General features: G+C 47.6%; 2 protein-coding genes across 7 annotated transcripts in view; both read left to right on the plus strand.

Moving 5' to 3' along the window:
- The first annotated feature begins 1,742 nt into the window (after positions 1–1,742).
- LOC108034840 (protein tipE) lies at positions 1,743–7,285 on the plus strand. Of its 5 annotated transcripts, none has more exons than XM_017109966.3 (3): positions 1,743–2,155; positions 2,931–5,167; positions 5,666–7,285. In XM_017109966.3, the coding sequence occupies exons 2-3, from the start codon at positions 3,870–3,872 to the stop codon at positions 5,727–5,729; spliced, it is 1,362 nt and encodes a 453-aa protein (XP_016965455.1). In that variant the 5' UTR covers positions 1,743–2,155; positions 2,931–3,869; the 3' UTR covers positions 5,730–7,285. The 5 variants fall into 5 exon arrangements, with proteins under 5 accessions (XP_016965455.1, XP_050742619.1, XP_016965456.1 ...); XM_050886662.1 differs by having other exon boundaries at positions 1,743–2,139; XM_017109967.3 differs by having other exon boundaries at positions 1,743–2,084.
- A 204-nt stretch (positions 7,286–7,489) lies between these two features.
- LOC108034853 (neurobeachin-like protein 1) overlaps positions 7,490–14,345 on the plus strand; it is a 32,510-nt gene continuing 25,654 nt past the window's right edge. The window contains exons 1-15 of one of the 2 annotated variants that reach the window (XM_017110001.3): positions 7,490–7,860; positions 8,109–8,465; positions 8,532–8,718; positions 8,805–8,893; positions 9,102–9,227; positions 9,357–9,506; positions 9,566–9,826; positions 9,878–10,200; positions 10,266–10,473; positions 10,531–11,148; positions 11,206–12,456; positions 12,517–13,117; positions 13,173–13,399; positions 13,457–14,084; positions 14,142–14,329. In XM_017110001.3, coding sequence (XP_016965490.1) covers positions 7,810–7,860; positions 8,109–8,465; positions 8,532–8,718; positions 8,805–8,893; positions 9,102–9,227; positions 9,357–9,506; positions 9,566–9,826; positions 9,878–10,200; positions 10,266–10,473; positions 10,531–11,148; positions 11,206–12,456; positions 12,517–13,117; positions 13,173–13,399; positions 13,457–14,084; positions 14,142–14,329 — 5,265 coding nt within the window. In that variant the 5' untranslated portion in view covers positions 7,490–7,809. The remainder of the gene's footprint in view (positions 7,861–8,108; positions 8,466–8,531; positions 8,719–8,804; positions 8,894–9,101; positions 9,228–9,356; positions 9,507–9,565; positions 9,827–9,877; positions 10,201–10,265; positions 10,474–10,530; positions 11,149–11,205; positions 12,457–12,516; positions 13,118–13,172; positions 13,400–13,456; positions 14,085–14,141; positions 14,330–14,345) is intronic. The other variant, XM_017110002.3, reaches the window with a different exon arrangement.

The raw sequence follows: 14,345 nt of genomic DNA on the forward strand, positions 1-14,345 counted from the left end.
TCGTGTTCCCATCAAAAATTTCAATGGTTTGATAGAAATAGAATGCAATGACGTAGTTCTTTGCTAAGTTTCATTGAAATTTTTGTTTTAAGAACATCGACTAAGGGAAGTTCCCTCAGAACTGAAACTGCCTGCAGGGTATCACACAGTTGTTCACAAATTGCTATCCCGTCGACACGCTCCACTTTTTTATCACAGTCACTAGCACAGGCACAATTGGAATAATCAATGGCCACAGGGAGAACTTCTAGTTGCATGCCAATCAATGGGAAAGGAAATGCGCTTAGAAGTAGGCAACGGGTTTTCGAGGGTCACCGAAGGATCTGTGTTCGATTACCACTTCGGATCGAAATGGGGCACCTATGGGGCAGCAGTACTCACATGTAAATGATGGATGCTTCAGCTCCGAGTGTTGAGGTTTATTTACGTTCCTGCCACTGGGACACTCGCACACGCGGGGGAAGGGGGCGGTGACGGTGGGCGTGGGGGGTTTAACCACACCAATACACTTGCAGCAATCGCAATCGCAGTCACAGTTGCACAGCAGTGTGCCCGTCAAAGTCGTTTCATAACCCGCACATGGCTCACTCCTCGACGGGTCTCGACGGTTTATTTGATTTGCCTTTGGATCCTTAGCTAACCAAGTGCCACAAATGCTGCGTTTCTGCACTTTTCCACCATTTCCCCGTGGCTGGGCGAGCCGAGAAAATTCCAAACAGGCGAACTCGAACTCGTTACGTTTCCCTGCTGTTTACGCCACTTCTGACACTTCTCAGCTTGCGCCCAGCGGAGCCCTCTCATTCTGGCGGGGATCGGCGGGCGCCTGCGCTGGCTGGCTTTACGTCATCGCTGGCCGCTGTTGCTCCCAGCGGGAGAATGTGCGAGAGCGAGCTTTGGCCAGTGATGGCTGGATGAGAGAGGTTCAAGAATAGGAGCAATAGTATTTAACATAATGAATTTTTTATTTTTTATATTTGAGTTTTCTTAATTGTAAAGTGCTTTTTGGATGTCCCTTCTTAAGAAATATTTGAAAAAGAAATAGGAATTTTTTTTTTTTAAATTGAGTTAAAAAATAAACATTTTAGCGGCTTTTAAGAGATTCTGTCAGACAATAGTTTTAGAGCCCTTTTTTTCTCATCCAATTTTATTTATAACTAGTCATTTGGTCATAGTGCACTATTACCTTACCTATTACCTTACAAATAAAGGTTGAAATAATAAGAATATTAAGTAATCTGGGAAAGTTTTTATAAAAAACCCCTTAAATGGGTTGACCAAGTATATTCTATTAAGAGGTTAAAAGATAGTGTTTATTAGTTAGTGTACTATTTGTTAATATAAAAAGATAGTATTTTTATAGCCTTAAATAACAGTTTCATTGGGAATAGAGAATCTTAGACTTGTGCCCCACCTCTCGGGGCAATATTTTTAACAAAATGTTGTCTTAGAAACGTATGTATGTCACTTAAAATTCTTTCCCCACTGGCTGAAAATATGTCATTAACATGGCGCCCAAACAGGGACCATTACATGAGGGAATGCGGGCTTTCAAGCTATAAAAAGCCAGGATTAGCCAAACAGAGAACGTTTTTATTACCTCCAATGAGACATTCCTAGATCTGGCCGGTTATTAGCTGAAAGGGGAGCCCTGGGCCTCCAGCTCGTTGGCGGTGCAGGCGAAAGCTCCGCTCCGCTCCGAAGCTCCAGTTGGACTTGGGCCCTTAATTCCGCTGCAGCGTTGCCAGTGGCAGGCAGTCCTTTCGCTGAAGAGTTCAGCCGTCGTGTCGTCGCCGTGCTCCTTTTTCTGGTTGTCGCCGTCGCCGTCGTCGCCTTAGCCGTCGTGGTTGTCGTTGTCGTTGTCGCTCCGCCTCTGTGTGTGGTGGCCACCGAAAAGAAGGCAAGCAGCCAGAGGAGCCAAAAATGCCACGAAAGAAATGTGGAGCGTGAATGTGGCGATTGTTCAGTGCTAGCTAACTTTTGACCCCGTGCGCAATCAGGTCACCATTGTTCTTGTGCCATGGTAAACAGTGTGGCTGGCCCCCGTCGAAATGTGCGAAATGTGAAATACAGCAAACGCGCTGCTGGTGATTTGTGATTGAAAATGCGTAACCCCCGTTCCCTTGTCATCGTGCTCACCGCGTAACCTGAACCTTGAGTAAACACACACAGGCGCAAGTCGGACACTCACACACTCACCTAGGGGCACTCTAACGGGAGCACGCAACTCTACGTCACAAGAGCTAGAGAGGGGCGTGGGAAAAGGGGTATTGACTTGAGGAGCGACCCCAAACCAAAATACCTGAAAATTGTAGTTCAACTACATTTAATTGATCTCCAAATAAAAAAGGTTTAGGGGCGGGGGGGCTCCTACAAATCTTTATATAGGGCCTACTGAAAAATCGTTTCGTGCTAGGCACAAGAAGTTGGCTCCACTCTAGCCCACTCACTCACTCCCTCGAGAGGAGGTCCTTTGCCGCATAATTTCGATGGAGCTGGCTCTCTTTCTCTCCCCTCCGCCAAGCCCCCTTTCTCTGAGCCTCTGCGTATATGAGAGTTTCTAGTCCGTGTATGTGTGAGCGGGGGGCTTGCATGTGCACGGCCTGTTTCCAGTTGGCTTAGTGGTGTGTGTGTGTGAGTGAAAGCGTGCCAAATGAATTGAAAATTACATGTGGCTCCGCTCTGTCTCCGTCCCCCCTCCCCCTGCCTCGCCCCTCCGCCCAGCCAAATGCATCGAAGGAGTTTTATTATTTAAACACGACGAGAGTTGAGCTCATTGGTGCCGTGCCGCGTGTTTCCGTTTCGTAACACTCGAGGTTACATAAAAATAACCATCGTCACCTTTCTGGGCTTCAAAAATATACACGCATTAACGGCAAAGCGCGGCCTAACGGTATTTTAAAGCACACTTACACTCACACACTCTCTTGCAGCGTTTGTGAACTGAACTGCACGTGGCAGGGATAACAAGGATAGCACGGGAAAGAGCGAGCGAGAGAGAAGGCGAGCAGGCAAGAAATAGCCAAGCAAAGCAAAAAAGTGAACAAGAAAAACAAAAAACTAACTGTCCGTCCAGCATTCTTTTTTCTACACACATTTCAAAGAATGTAAATGTAAAGTGAAAGAAGGCAGTAACAGCGAGAGAGAGAAGAAGGAGAGAGACCTCAAAACTGGCCATTGGCAGGCCAAACACACACACACTCACACACCCGAAAGCACACACACACAGGACACGCTCACACACGCTCAAACACGCACGAAAATCCTGGCCTTTGCCGCAGTCATAAAATAATCAAGAAGCAGCTAAATCAGGCAAGAGCAAGAGGACTGCAGCGTGCTGATGTTGACGAAACATCTCCATTGGGACGAATAAAGCAATTAGCAAGGGTTCGGAATTAGCCACCACTGCCAGGAGAGGGAGCAGGAGCAGGAGCAGCCGGAAGCTGGAGAGGCAGAGAAAGGATGCAGGATGCGTGGGACTCGGGCTCCGTGGAGTATTTAGCCTAATCGAGTGATGCCGCCGAGCGTAAAAATGCAGGACTCAGCCTGCAAATGCCAGCTATGTGCGAGATAACGGGACACCGGACAGCCAGGCAACCCAAGAAGAAGAAGCAAAAGCAAAAGCAAACGAAACGAGAAATCGAACTCTCCCTGTGATATAACTTGCACCGTAATCGTAATTGTAATCGTAATTATCTAGCTCGTAGTTATCGTTATCGATCAATAATCGCCGCAATTGTAAGCTAAGTTCTAAAGCACTAATCGCCGCTCTGCTCCGCCGCCGCCACCGCCAGACCTGCGCCTTTAAACTAAGGATTATAATAATATATAGTAGATTTCAATAAAAAATCCGACCAAAATCGAGCTAAAATATGGGAGACGAGCAGGACAAGCGCACCGGCAAGGAGAAGCTGCTGTTCTACACCACCGCCTTCTTCATCCTGCTGGGCACCTTCAGTCTGTTCGCCTTCCTCTTCCTGGTGCCCTTCGTCATCGAGCCCGCCTTCACCACGATCTTCATGCAGTTCGAGGAGGTGCCGGCCCTGTGCGAGACCTACGACACGGAGATCTACTACGGGGCCAAGAACTGCTCGTGGTCGTCCTGCCGCGAGGGCTGCACCAAGGACATCTACACGTGCACCCAAATCCGGGTCAACTACCGCCTCAATCTGTACAACTACACCGATGAGTTCAACTTCACGGAGTACCACATCAATCTCAAGGAATCGGAGCGCATATTGCCGCCCGTCAAGCGAACGGATCGCTATGAACGAGCTCTGAGGAGCGACTACGAGTACGATAACCTAGGTGGCACAGGGAACGGCCTGGACATGGACCTGGGTGGCGGGCGGCTGGAGCAGCTGAATTTCGGCGATGCCGATGGCTCCAACGGCTACCTCATCGAGGACTCGGAGGATACGAGGGGTCTGAGTGCCTCCGGAACGCTCATTCCCGACGAGCGGCGGCCCTTCGACGAGATCTCCGAGCTGAACGAGGGCCTGATGGGCAACCGGTCCATGTACTACTATGTGGGCGCCCGGCTCTTCCCGAACGTCAAGGGATGCGGATACCCGCCCATGCTCAATTGTACCATCTGGCTGAAGAGGTACACCAAGATCGGCATGAAGTTCCCGTGCTACTACTCCAGGGTGGACCCCAGCCTGGTCATCAGCGACCTGGACTACTGGCAGAACACCCTGAATCTGGTCTACTCGATGGCCATACCCATTCCCTCGTTCATCATCTCGGTGATCTATCTGACGTACGCCTACTTCAAGATCTACAACGAGGACGAGGAGACGGCGCCGCTGGACAAGAACGCCGAGGACATGGACATCGATGACATCGATGCCGTGGACGACAGTGATGGTGCCGTGCTGGCGGACAACGTGGCCGGCAGCCAGATCATCAACATGGACTCCACCACCAACGACAGTTGCCTGGAGGGTGTCCTGCCCAACGGTGGTCCCGGGATGACCGCCTCCATATCGCAGGGTGGCTCCGTCACCACCCCGGGCCCGTACATCGCGCAGAGCCCGGCGGGCTCTCAGATGACGCCCAACTCGGAGATGAACTCGTTCGGCCACCAGCTGAAGGTCCAGATGGCCGACGAGCTGTCCAGGGACTCGCTGGAGAACGGAGTTATCTCCACGTCCAACTCAGTACAAGGGTAAGACTGATGGATGTGGTGTACGCAAAAAGAAGTGAAATTTGCCATAAATGTCTGACTTATAAAACTGCATCTTTCTTATAAACTGAAATTCGAAGGGGAAAGAATTTTTTATAGAGGATGCTTATTTAAGCAAAGTCAAGCCTTTTTGCAAGGAAAGAACGAATTCCCTTTAAATCATCTTGGTACAGATTATTGGAAAGAAATACGGAACTCTACACATTAGTCTACACATAAATCTCAATGAAAATTTTTTAAGGAAAACTATTTTGGAAGTCCTAAAATATGTCAACCAAATATGTATTTTGATTTCTTAGAGGGAGATTACGTATACGTAATGCCTTTTGAACAATTTTTTATAGTATACATTTATGGGCATTTCTAAGAAAAATATTTTTAAGCCAGTTATTTAAGATCTTCTGAATGTTTTTATATGTTTATTTATTTATATGTTTATTTATTCCCGAAAATTAATATATTTCTAATTTTTCATTCCAGAAACTTGAGCAAGACGATGACGACGAGTATCTCAACTCCTCCTGGGCCGACGGCGGCAGTCTGAAACGTCAGGCGCATGGTCTGGAAAATGTTAGATTCCGATTCGGAAAATGAGCCGCTGCTGGACTCGTAGACCGCCGAGCGGACAACGGGCCACGGAGCGGGCGGAGATCATCGGAGCAGAGACCCAACCCAACCCAAGAAGCAAAACAAAAATCGAAAACCCCAAAGGAGCCGATAAGCGATAACCCCAAGTATTTCTACCCGAAACAATCGACAACAACGCAGAGAATGCGACCGAACCTGAATACCTTCAGAGCTGTTAGCGGCACCTAAATGAACTATGATAGATTATATTTACCTTATGAACTAGCTACTCAGACACAGACACACCCACTCAGCCACACATAGAGCACGCTAGGAGTCCGGAGTAACTCCGGACTCGCCACTCACCCACAGCCACTCGAAATTGCAATACACGGGCATTATAGTATCTGCACAGTATCTGATATCTGGAGGATCGCGGGATAATGCCACATCTTAGGCGATTGGTACAAATACAATAAACATAGGCCGCAAGAAGCATGGAGCATGGAGTGCTATTCATATACCTAGAGGAAAAGCTATAATACTTATACACGCATATACAAATATTTACTTGAATTATTTTTCTATTCGCAACAATCGTCGTCGTCTCGGAGGCAGAAACACAGAAGCTCCACACAACCCATTGTCCACAAAAACCAGAGAGCCCAATAAAGCAAGTAAAAGCAGAACAGACAAAGCGCGCAACTTATTTACAAATCGATAAATCGAGGCGCTGAGGTTTTTTAAATATTGTAATGCATTCAAGTGCTGCAAACCGTAAAACACAAAAACAGATATTAAATTTAATGATGGAGGAGCGTGGTGTATTTAATTTAAACGTAATGATAAACGAAAGCAAGTCGAATGCCTATATTTGAAGTAAATTAAATTAACATTAAATTAAACTAAATTAACGTAAATTAACTAACAATTGTTATCCTTCAAATTAATGCGGATAAAAACTCACAGCTTTAACTAACTGAAACGGAGGCATAAGATTTTTCTTCTACATATTTATTTTATTAAGATTATTAACGGATAATGAATATTTATAGGTCCTACAAATGGTTCAAGCTATTCAATTAAAAACTTACAAGTAAAATACTGCATTAAATCTTAATAATTTAGGTCTGAAATTAAATATAAACTAACGTTTCCTTTTTATATTACAACAAAAACAAAACCGAAAAAAACCAAACCAACCATTTCTAAGATCGAAGGCGAATAATCTCAAAATTCGTTGCCTAGGCATATAGAAGCATCCGCATCCGCATCAGCATCCGAATCCGCATCAATAAACTGCACTTTTGCGCATAATGTATCTATGATAAGCGGCAATGAACTACACAGAAAATCGTTTGTTTTTAACGACAGTTGGGGATAGTTAACGAGAGTCAAGCAATGGCAAAAACAGAAGCGCAACTATTAGCTAATATCATGTAAAACAGACAAACAAATAACAAAATGCTACTAGAATTGAAACCAAATACATGAAAATCTCGAAATAAATACGCATTTAGCAGCCTAAAACTATGATGGTGTTTTACTTGTGTAATATGGAAACTTTTAAATAATGATTGCTATTATAATTCATAAAGATAGATCATGGTATTTCCGCTCCATTAAGAAGAATTTAAATTTGGCGCCATGTACTGCAGTTTTCCAGCGCATTTTCCAGCACTGCCAAAGTCTAGTGAATGACAGGGAAGAGGAAGCTGTCAGTTGCGAATGGCAAGTAAGAAGAGGCAATCAGCTGTTGCCGTTTTCACCTGTGCGTTCAGCAATGTGAAAATTGCCCAAAAAGTTCTTGTAAATGTGCTTAAATCCAAATCACGGCTGGCTCACTCTGTTCAGGGCATAACTTTATCCACATAGACGCCCGATTCCAACAAGGAACACGGAAAACAACGCCGGAATAGAGCAAAACTGGGCTGAGCACCACCAACCCACTTGGTCGGCAACATTTTTTTTGTAAACAAATAATTCGCCGAGGGAAAAACTAATCTAGTGATTAACAAATGACGTTCAGCTGAGCCAACTGCAGGGAAATCGCGACGATGGACAATAAGAAAGACATATACAACCTGTGGGTGCAGTACACTACAAAGGTGAGGTTCCATTTGGAGTAAGTCGAGTGATAAGAAGTCGTTTTAATGGGCGGAGGAGTGGGGGAGGTGCTCCGATTGCGGGGGCGGCCGCAAAATGTTTATAGCATTAGTCACCGCAAAACAAAAAGCAGTGGTTTATCAGCTTTTCGAGTGCTGTAAACAGTGTAATGGTTATATAATCCCAGGAGAGGCTCACACTGAATCCTTCCATCTCACTCTCACTCTCTCTTTTCCTATTCCCCACGCAGAACGATGAGACCCACTTCCGGCAGTTTGTGGCCCGCTTTGTGGCCATTTGGCGGAGCCAACTGCAGCTGGACTTCCAGGCGGAGAACTGCCCCATGTGGCACGAGGTTCTGCCGGACAGTGGTCCACACTTGGGCCGCCTGCCGGACGAATTACTGCCCGCCATCGGCAAGTTTATCATTGTGGCCAGGGATGCCTGCGAAACGCAGGGGAAACTGGAGGAGGAGGCCATCGAAGAGGTGGCCATACTCGTGGACTGCCTGGTGATCGTGTGCCGGCACTTTGACAACATCCTGGCCGTCATCAAGTACGAGTACAAGCCCAATCTGATTGCCATTCTCTCCCGGGTGTTCAAACAAGTGAGTATATCTCTCAGTATCTCAGTAATGGATTCCCATAACAAAGCTTCTGTCTTTGAATTTCAGCAAATGGAGCTGCCTCAAAGTGTGCCCGCTATAAGCCACCTGTTTAGCAGCTTCTCGGCTTTCCTGGAGGTCATGTACGATCCGTATCTGACGTGGCGCAGCTTTGTGCGAGGCCAATCGGCGGACTACAGTCGTCTCTCCTACAAACCCCACTCGGTGCATGTGGAAATTGTGCCCTTTATTTATGGTAAGCGGCCTGAAAGGTTCATGAAACCCAAAACCTCCAATGCCCTTTAATTGTTTGGCCTACTAACAAATTGCCTTGCCTTGCAGATTGCTTTCAGGAGGAGAAGCTCATTCGATATGCGGAGATAGGCGAGAGCCTGCTGAACATCTTGGGCGCTGTGATTTGCGGCTCGCAGGTAGCGCCAGAAAGCGTCTCCAGTCCCCTCCTGTGTAGTCCTTTATATCTCTCTCTTAAAACCGTTTAATTATTAACCTCACTTCCCGACAGCTTTCCTTTCTGCTCACTGCTTTCGCTATTAATGTTCATTAGAGCTCTATCATTCTGTTTCCATGTCCACTTTCGTCTCATTTCGTGTTTCGTTGATGTGGCTGGATCCCCTCCAGCTGCAGTTGAAAGTGCAGAAGTCTCTAAACACGACCTCGACCCTGACAAATAGAAATACTAACGCTCTAACCACTTCTTCACTTGCCCCCTGCTCGGGTGATGGGCTGCTAGACTGTGATAACTTGGTGAGTGGTGGAACCATCTGTTGTCCCGATCATTGTTGTACCCTAACCGTTGTCCATGCATGCCATTGCTTGTCTGACCCACGACCCTGTTGAATTCAACCCGTATAATGGTGATTTTGGTCCGATCAGCGCAATGGCATGAAGGCCATTTGCCCCGCCACGGTGTCCATCACCATGAGTATTCTGCGGCAGTGGGAGAGTGCCCACGGTCCTCGTCGCGTGGCCCTACAATGCTATGCCCTAATGGTCATCGTGTTGCAGAAATCTAGTCCGGAAGAAGTGAGTAACTAGGCTATATTAATTATACATCCACTTATTACGTTTTTATTTTAAAACAGCGCCAAATAGACCTAGTTACGTTAGTTCAACTTTATTGTGATGCTCTCCAAGAGCTGCTGGCCACCAAGCACTTTGACAGCGGGGATGCCAACTTCGATATAACCAGCGATGCTGACCAGGATGTGGCCATCGACATGGCTGCACTCTCCTCCACGGTGGCGGCTGTGAAATTCTTTGTGATTGGCGATGCCGGCGTTAGCGAGGCAATTGCTGATTCCAGTCTACTGGAACTGCTCACCAGTCTGCCAAAGCTCATTAAGGTGAGGCTTGTGATCTTGCTTAACCTTAATTAATCTTTCGCTACTTTAAAGCCCTGGCACATTTCCCACTCAAGCACGCTGTGCAGCACCATGGAGGCTTTGGGCACCTTGACACGCCACTCCCCGCAATCTGCTGCCCAGTTGCGTCAGGGTGAACGCATCGAGAGGCTTTTCGCCAGCTTGCAGGATTTCGGCAATCCAACAGTGGGTCTGCTGGACACTTGCTTCATGCTGGGCTACGATGAAAGTGGGCACTTGTTGCTTCTACCCGAGGTTATGCTACAATTGCTCAACTGGGTGCCAACGCTCCAGGAGCGGGAACAGCTGCATGTGACCAACCTTGTGCTGAAGGGTTGCACGGACAACTATGGAACGTAAGTAAATCATTTAAAATTAGTTCGATCAACAGATAATTAAGTATTTTACTCTTATTCAACAGCAAATCTGTGGCATGTGGCAGTCGTGTCATCAAGGCTGTGTGTGGCTGTCTCTTGAAAGCGGAATCTCTGGCCGAGAACTGTGTTCAGAATCTCATTAAGCTGATAGAGGAACTTAGCAAGCTTAGTATCGTGCCAGCCGAGCTGAAGTGCATATTTACATTGTTGCGCCAGGAAACGAAGTTCCCGCAGAGCAAGCAGTTGCAGCAGGTAAAACTCAACTTCTTACTGACTTCCACATCGTAATAATAATCTGATTCCTACCAGACCCTCGTGGTAATTGCTCTGCAAAGTTTACGGGGCAGCAATTCCTGCGCAGAGTACTTCTCCATTGAGCAGCCAACTGATGGCATTGTAGTGCCGGACATTCGGAACTGGACCATCTCCGGCTCATATGGCTTCATCTTCCACATTCTGGTGCGCTTCAATCAGCTGAAGGATCAGTCCACGAGCAGTCGGCGAATGCTCCTCACCCTGCAGACAGTAAGTGGCAGTGGCTTTGAAGTCTTTGTGCAGCCAAATGGAAATGTTGTGGTGGCCGCCTTGACCAGGCGGGAATACCTAACTTCCTCCACCGCCACCAAGACATTGATGGACGGCCAATGGCATTATCTAACCGTGGCCATAACGCCACCAAAGCGACCCTTTTCCTATAGTCAAATTAATATCTACGTGGACTTCGTTCAGAAACTGAGTGCAACTCTGAAAGTTCAGGCTGTTAATGAACCCTTCACAGTGTGCTCCATTGGAGCGGTCGTGGCGCCACCACAGGCAGGCGAAGTAGCTAAAACTGGGATTATGCCCAGGTCCTCTTCACAGGAAAGTGGATCCAGTGGTTACAAAGGAATGCTGCCTAGTCTACTGGAACGAACACTTTCTGCAAATGTGAGTATCTAACTAATGGTTAACATTTTCCATTTCTTACTCAGTTTATCCATTTAGGTATCCAACTATTTCACCCTGCCCATGCGCACCCAGACAGCCTTTGATCCTAATGTGAAAAACTTTCCTATTGGAATGCAGGACACAGTGTTTGGGGAGCAAACCTGTCTTAATGGCCATCTTGGCGGTGTGCTGCTAGCAGATCCAACCACCAGTCTTAAGACCATCTTTGATGCGGGCTCCAACTTTAGTTCCATCTTTTCCCAGGACAATGACCTCTTGGAACTCAACTCTCGCTTTGTTTTCTGCTATGCTCCGGGAGCAGTTTGGCATGGCATCTGCCAGGATCTTATACCAGGTGGAAAGTATCCGGGAAGGATTAATGCCACGCACTGCAAGATCGTAAAGATCCAGGAGACAATCAACAGTATTGGAGGTATCAGTGCAATTCTGCCCATCCTGCATAGGCTGGTGACATCGGATCAGACGGCAGATATCTCCATTGGCAGCGTGAGCGAGGAGTCCTTGTCTTGCGCACCAACGCCCTCGGCAGAGGAATTCACTGACTGGGAGATGCTCTCCTCAAACTCGTACACAGAGTGGAAGATGCTGCAGCAACCGCTGGCCAGCTTTCTGTGCCTCTTGCGCTACCTCACCCACGAGCACGAAACGAACCAGGAGCAACTGCTGAGTAGCGAATGCCTGGCCATTGTGGGCACGATGCTCCAACGCTGTCCGCCGAATCTGTTCGATGTTAATGCTTTGATGGCCACCCACCTGTTGATGGAGTCGCTGCAAGGGCACAAGGCGGAAGCGGGCGGACAGCTTCTGGACGCACTGTACACTCACATCGTCTTTGACTTTGCCATCTGGTCGCGACTTCAGTTCCAAATCACCCTGGGTCATGCCCAGTACTTGAGTGCCATGATCAAGAATGATAGAAAGTTCTTCCGCAAACGGTATGGCGTGCAGTTTGTGCTGGACGTGGTGCGTCAGTACTACTCCACGCCGGACAGCATAACCGATGACGATGCCAAGACCATTCGGGCCACGCTGTTCGGCATCATAAAGTTCTATCTGCAAAAGGAAGTTAACATCAAGGAGGTTAACTCCATGATTGCCTTCTTGGCATCCGTACGGCAGGATGTGGTACTTGTGGAGTTCTTGGAAATGATGACATTCTATGTGCGCGGCAAGAACTGCAAGGATCAGATGGTTCTTCTTCTGCATGAGCCCCAGTCCGCCAATCTCATCTACAACTTCTTCGTGGACAAGAGCTACAACAATGAGATTCAGGAAGCGGCTATTAGAGTATGTTGAAAATATATAATTATAATGAAATGTGGCTTACATTTACCTTTCTGCTTGCAGTTCATCAGTGGATTGTTGGCCACATCGCGGGTGCATCAGAAGTATAAACAAGTGCTGCGATTGTACGACCAGGCCACCGAGCAGAGCATGTTCCCTGGATTTTTCTCATTTATCACACCACTATCCCTAAGCTCTACCATACTTTTTCACTTGGTTGATGAAATGCTGGGTCTGCAGCCGGACTATGCAGGTCTAATATTCCTGGTCTATCATGTGAGCAGTTGTGATCTTCCCGTGAAACTGGAGATAGCGAAGCGACTGCTTCAAACTACCTTTGTGAAGCAGCATTCCACAGTGGCGATGGCAAAGCAAACGGGTTGGCAGGAGTCCATTGCCCGTTTGCTCATCCGAAAGCCCATCACAAGTTCGCCACCTGATGAGGAAAAGCGACGCAGTTTTGGTATCAACCTCGACGTGCTGCTGGAAGATAACTCCAGCTTTCTGGCCCAGGCCGATCTGATCACCTTCTCGGAGCAGGAGATTGGCCTGGCCCAGTTGCAGCAGCAGCAGCAAGAGGAGCTCAGTGACAGTGGCCTGATACTTAACGAAATCCAGGCCAGCGTTTCCGAGGCAGCCACCGTTATCGAAAGTGAAATTAAGGGTAACTCATTTATATATATCCTTAGTGGTAAATTACTTATGCATGTAATTTTCAGAACTGGCTGAGTCTGTCTCTGGAGCAGTGGTTGAGAATGCCAGCAGTCTGTTTTCGGTCATTCGGCAGACCACCCATGACCTGCAGGACACTTTCGAGTCCTTGACATTGGGCAGCTCGACGGACACCGCCGATGGCTCGCCTTCTATTCAGCGCGAGGAATCGCTGAGTTCCGACAGCTCCACACAGTCGCCGCACGGGCCTGCCAAAAAAAGCGATTCCTTGGAGGTAAGTAACCTTATCTGGAAGAAGTATTTTGAGTTTAATACGATTATTCCCCCACAGAGCACCTCTGCTTTTGACTTTGTGGCCGATGGCGATGTGGACACCGAGGAGCAGTTGGTTTATCTAGTCTCAAATACGCTATTCAACATCTTCTGGCGTGGCATCCCCAACGATCATCCGCAGTGCTGGCAGGAGCGTGGCCAAGTACTGGGCTGCATCAATTTGTTGGCTCTGAACAACGAGCTGATAACATCGCACCTCTCGCTGCGCCTGCGAATCCTGGAAATGGCCGTACAGGCCTCCCTTTTTGATCTATCGGAGCATGGCAGTCAGACGCTAGTCAATCAGGAGAACGCCTCGAACATCCTGCGCATGGTTTATGAGCTGGTGGTCCTGGGCTCAAACGAAGACGAGTCAAAGAAGTGTTCCACCAAGCTATTGGACGGCGTGCTAGCTCTGCTGGACGCCCTGATGATCTTCCAACAGGGATCCTCCGACGATTGGTCGGATATGATACGCCTGTGCTTGGGCCTGCTGCTCAAGTGCTCACATCACCCGAATCCTGGCATTGTGGCGATGGCCACGGCCAAACTGCATGCTATACTCCAAAGTCGCTCTACGGAAGATCCTGCAGAGCTCTCTTATCTGCTTTTTAGCATCAATAGGGCTTTGGATAATGCCATTGAAGGTGGGTTCTTGCAAATCTCGATGCTTGTTGTATGTTTAATAAATTACCATTTTGCAGTTGGCAATCCGGAGGAATATTCTTTCTTGATGCCTGTGATGAAAGCACTGCTGGAGAAGTGTCGCTTTGCTTTCAATCTGGATTCCACTCTCCCAGATCTGCCATCGACTTCCTCTGGTCCTGTCTTCTTCAATGATTTCCAAATGTATAGCACCAGCAAAAAATGGAGGAACTTCATTGAGCGCATGGTGAGTAAGGGGCTTA

Source organism: Drosophila biarmipes, chromosome 3L (assembly GCF_025231255.1).
Source record: "Drosophila biarmipes strain raj3 chromosome 3L, RU_DBia_V1.1, whole genome shotgun sequence".
Lineage (NCBI taxonomy): Eukaryota > Metazoa > Arthropoda > Insecta > Diptera > Drosophilidae > Drosophila > Drosophila biarmipes.

Excerpts from the sequence above, each read along its gene's own strand:
- LOC108034840 (XM_017109965.3), top strand. The coding sequence starts at position 3,870 with ATGGGAGACGAGCAGGACAAGCGCACCGGCAAGGAGAAGCTGCTGTTC. Across the intron at positions 5,168-5,665 it reads ACGTCCAACTCAGTACAAGG|AAACTTGAGCAAGACGATGA; the intron begins GTAAGACTGATG and ends TTTTCATTCCAG.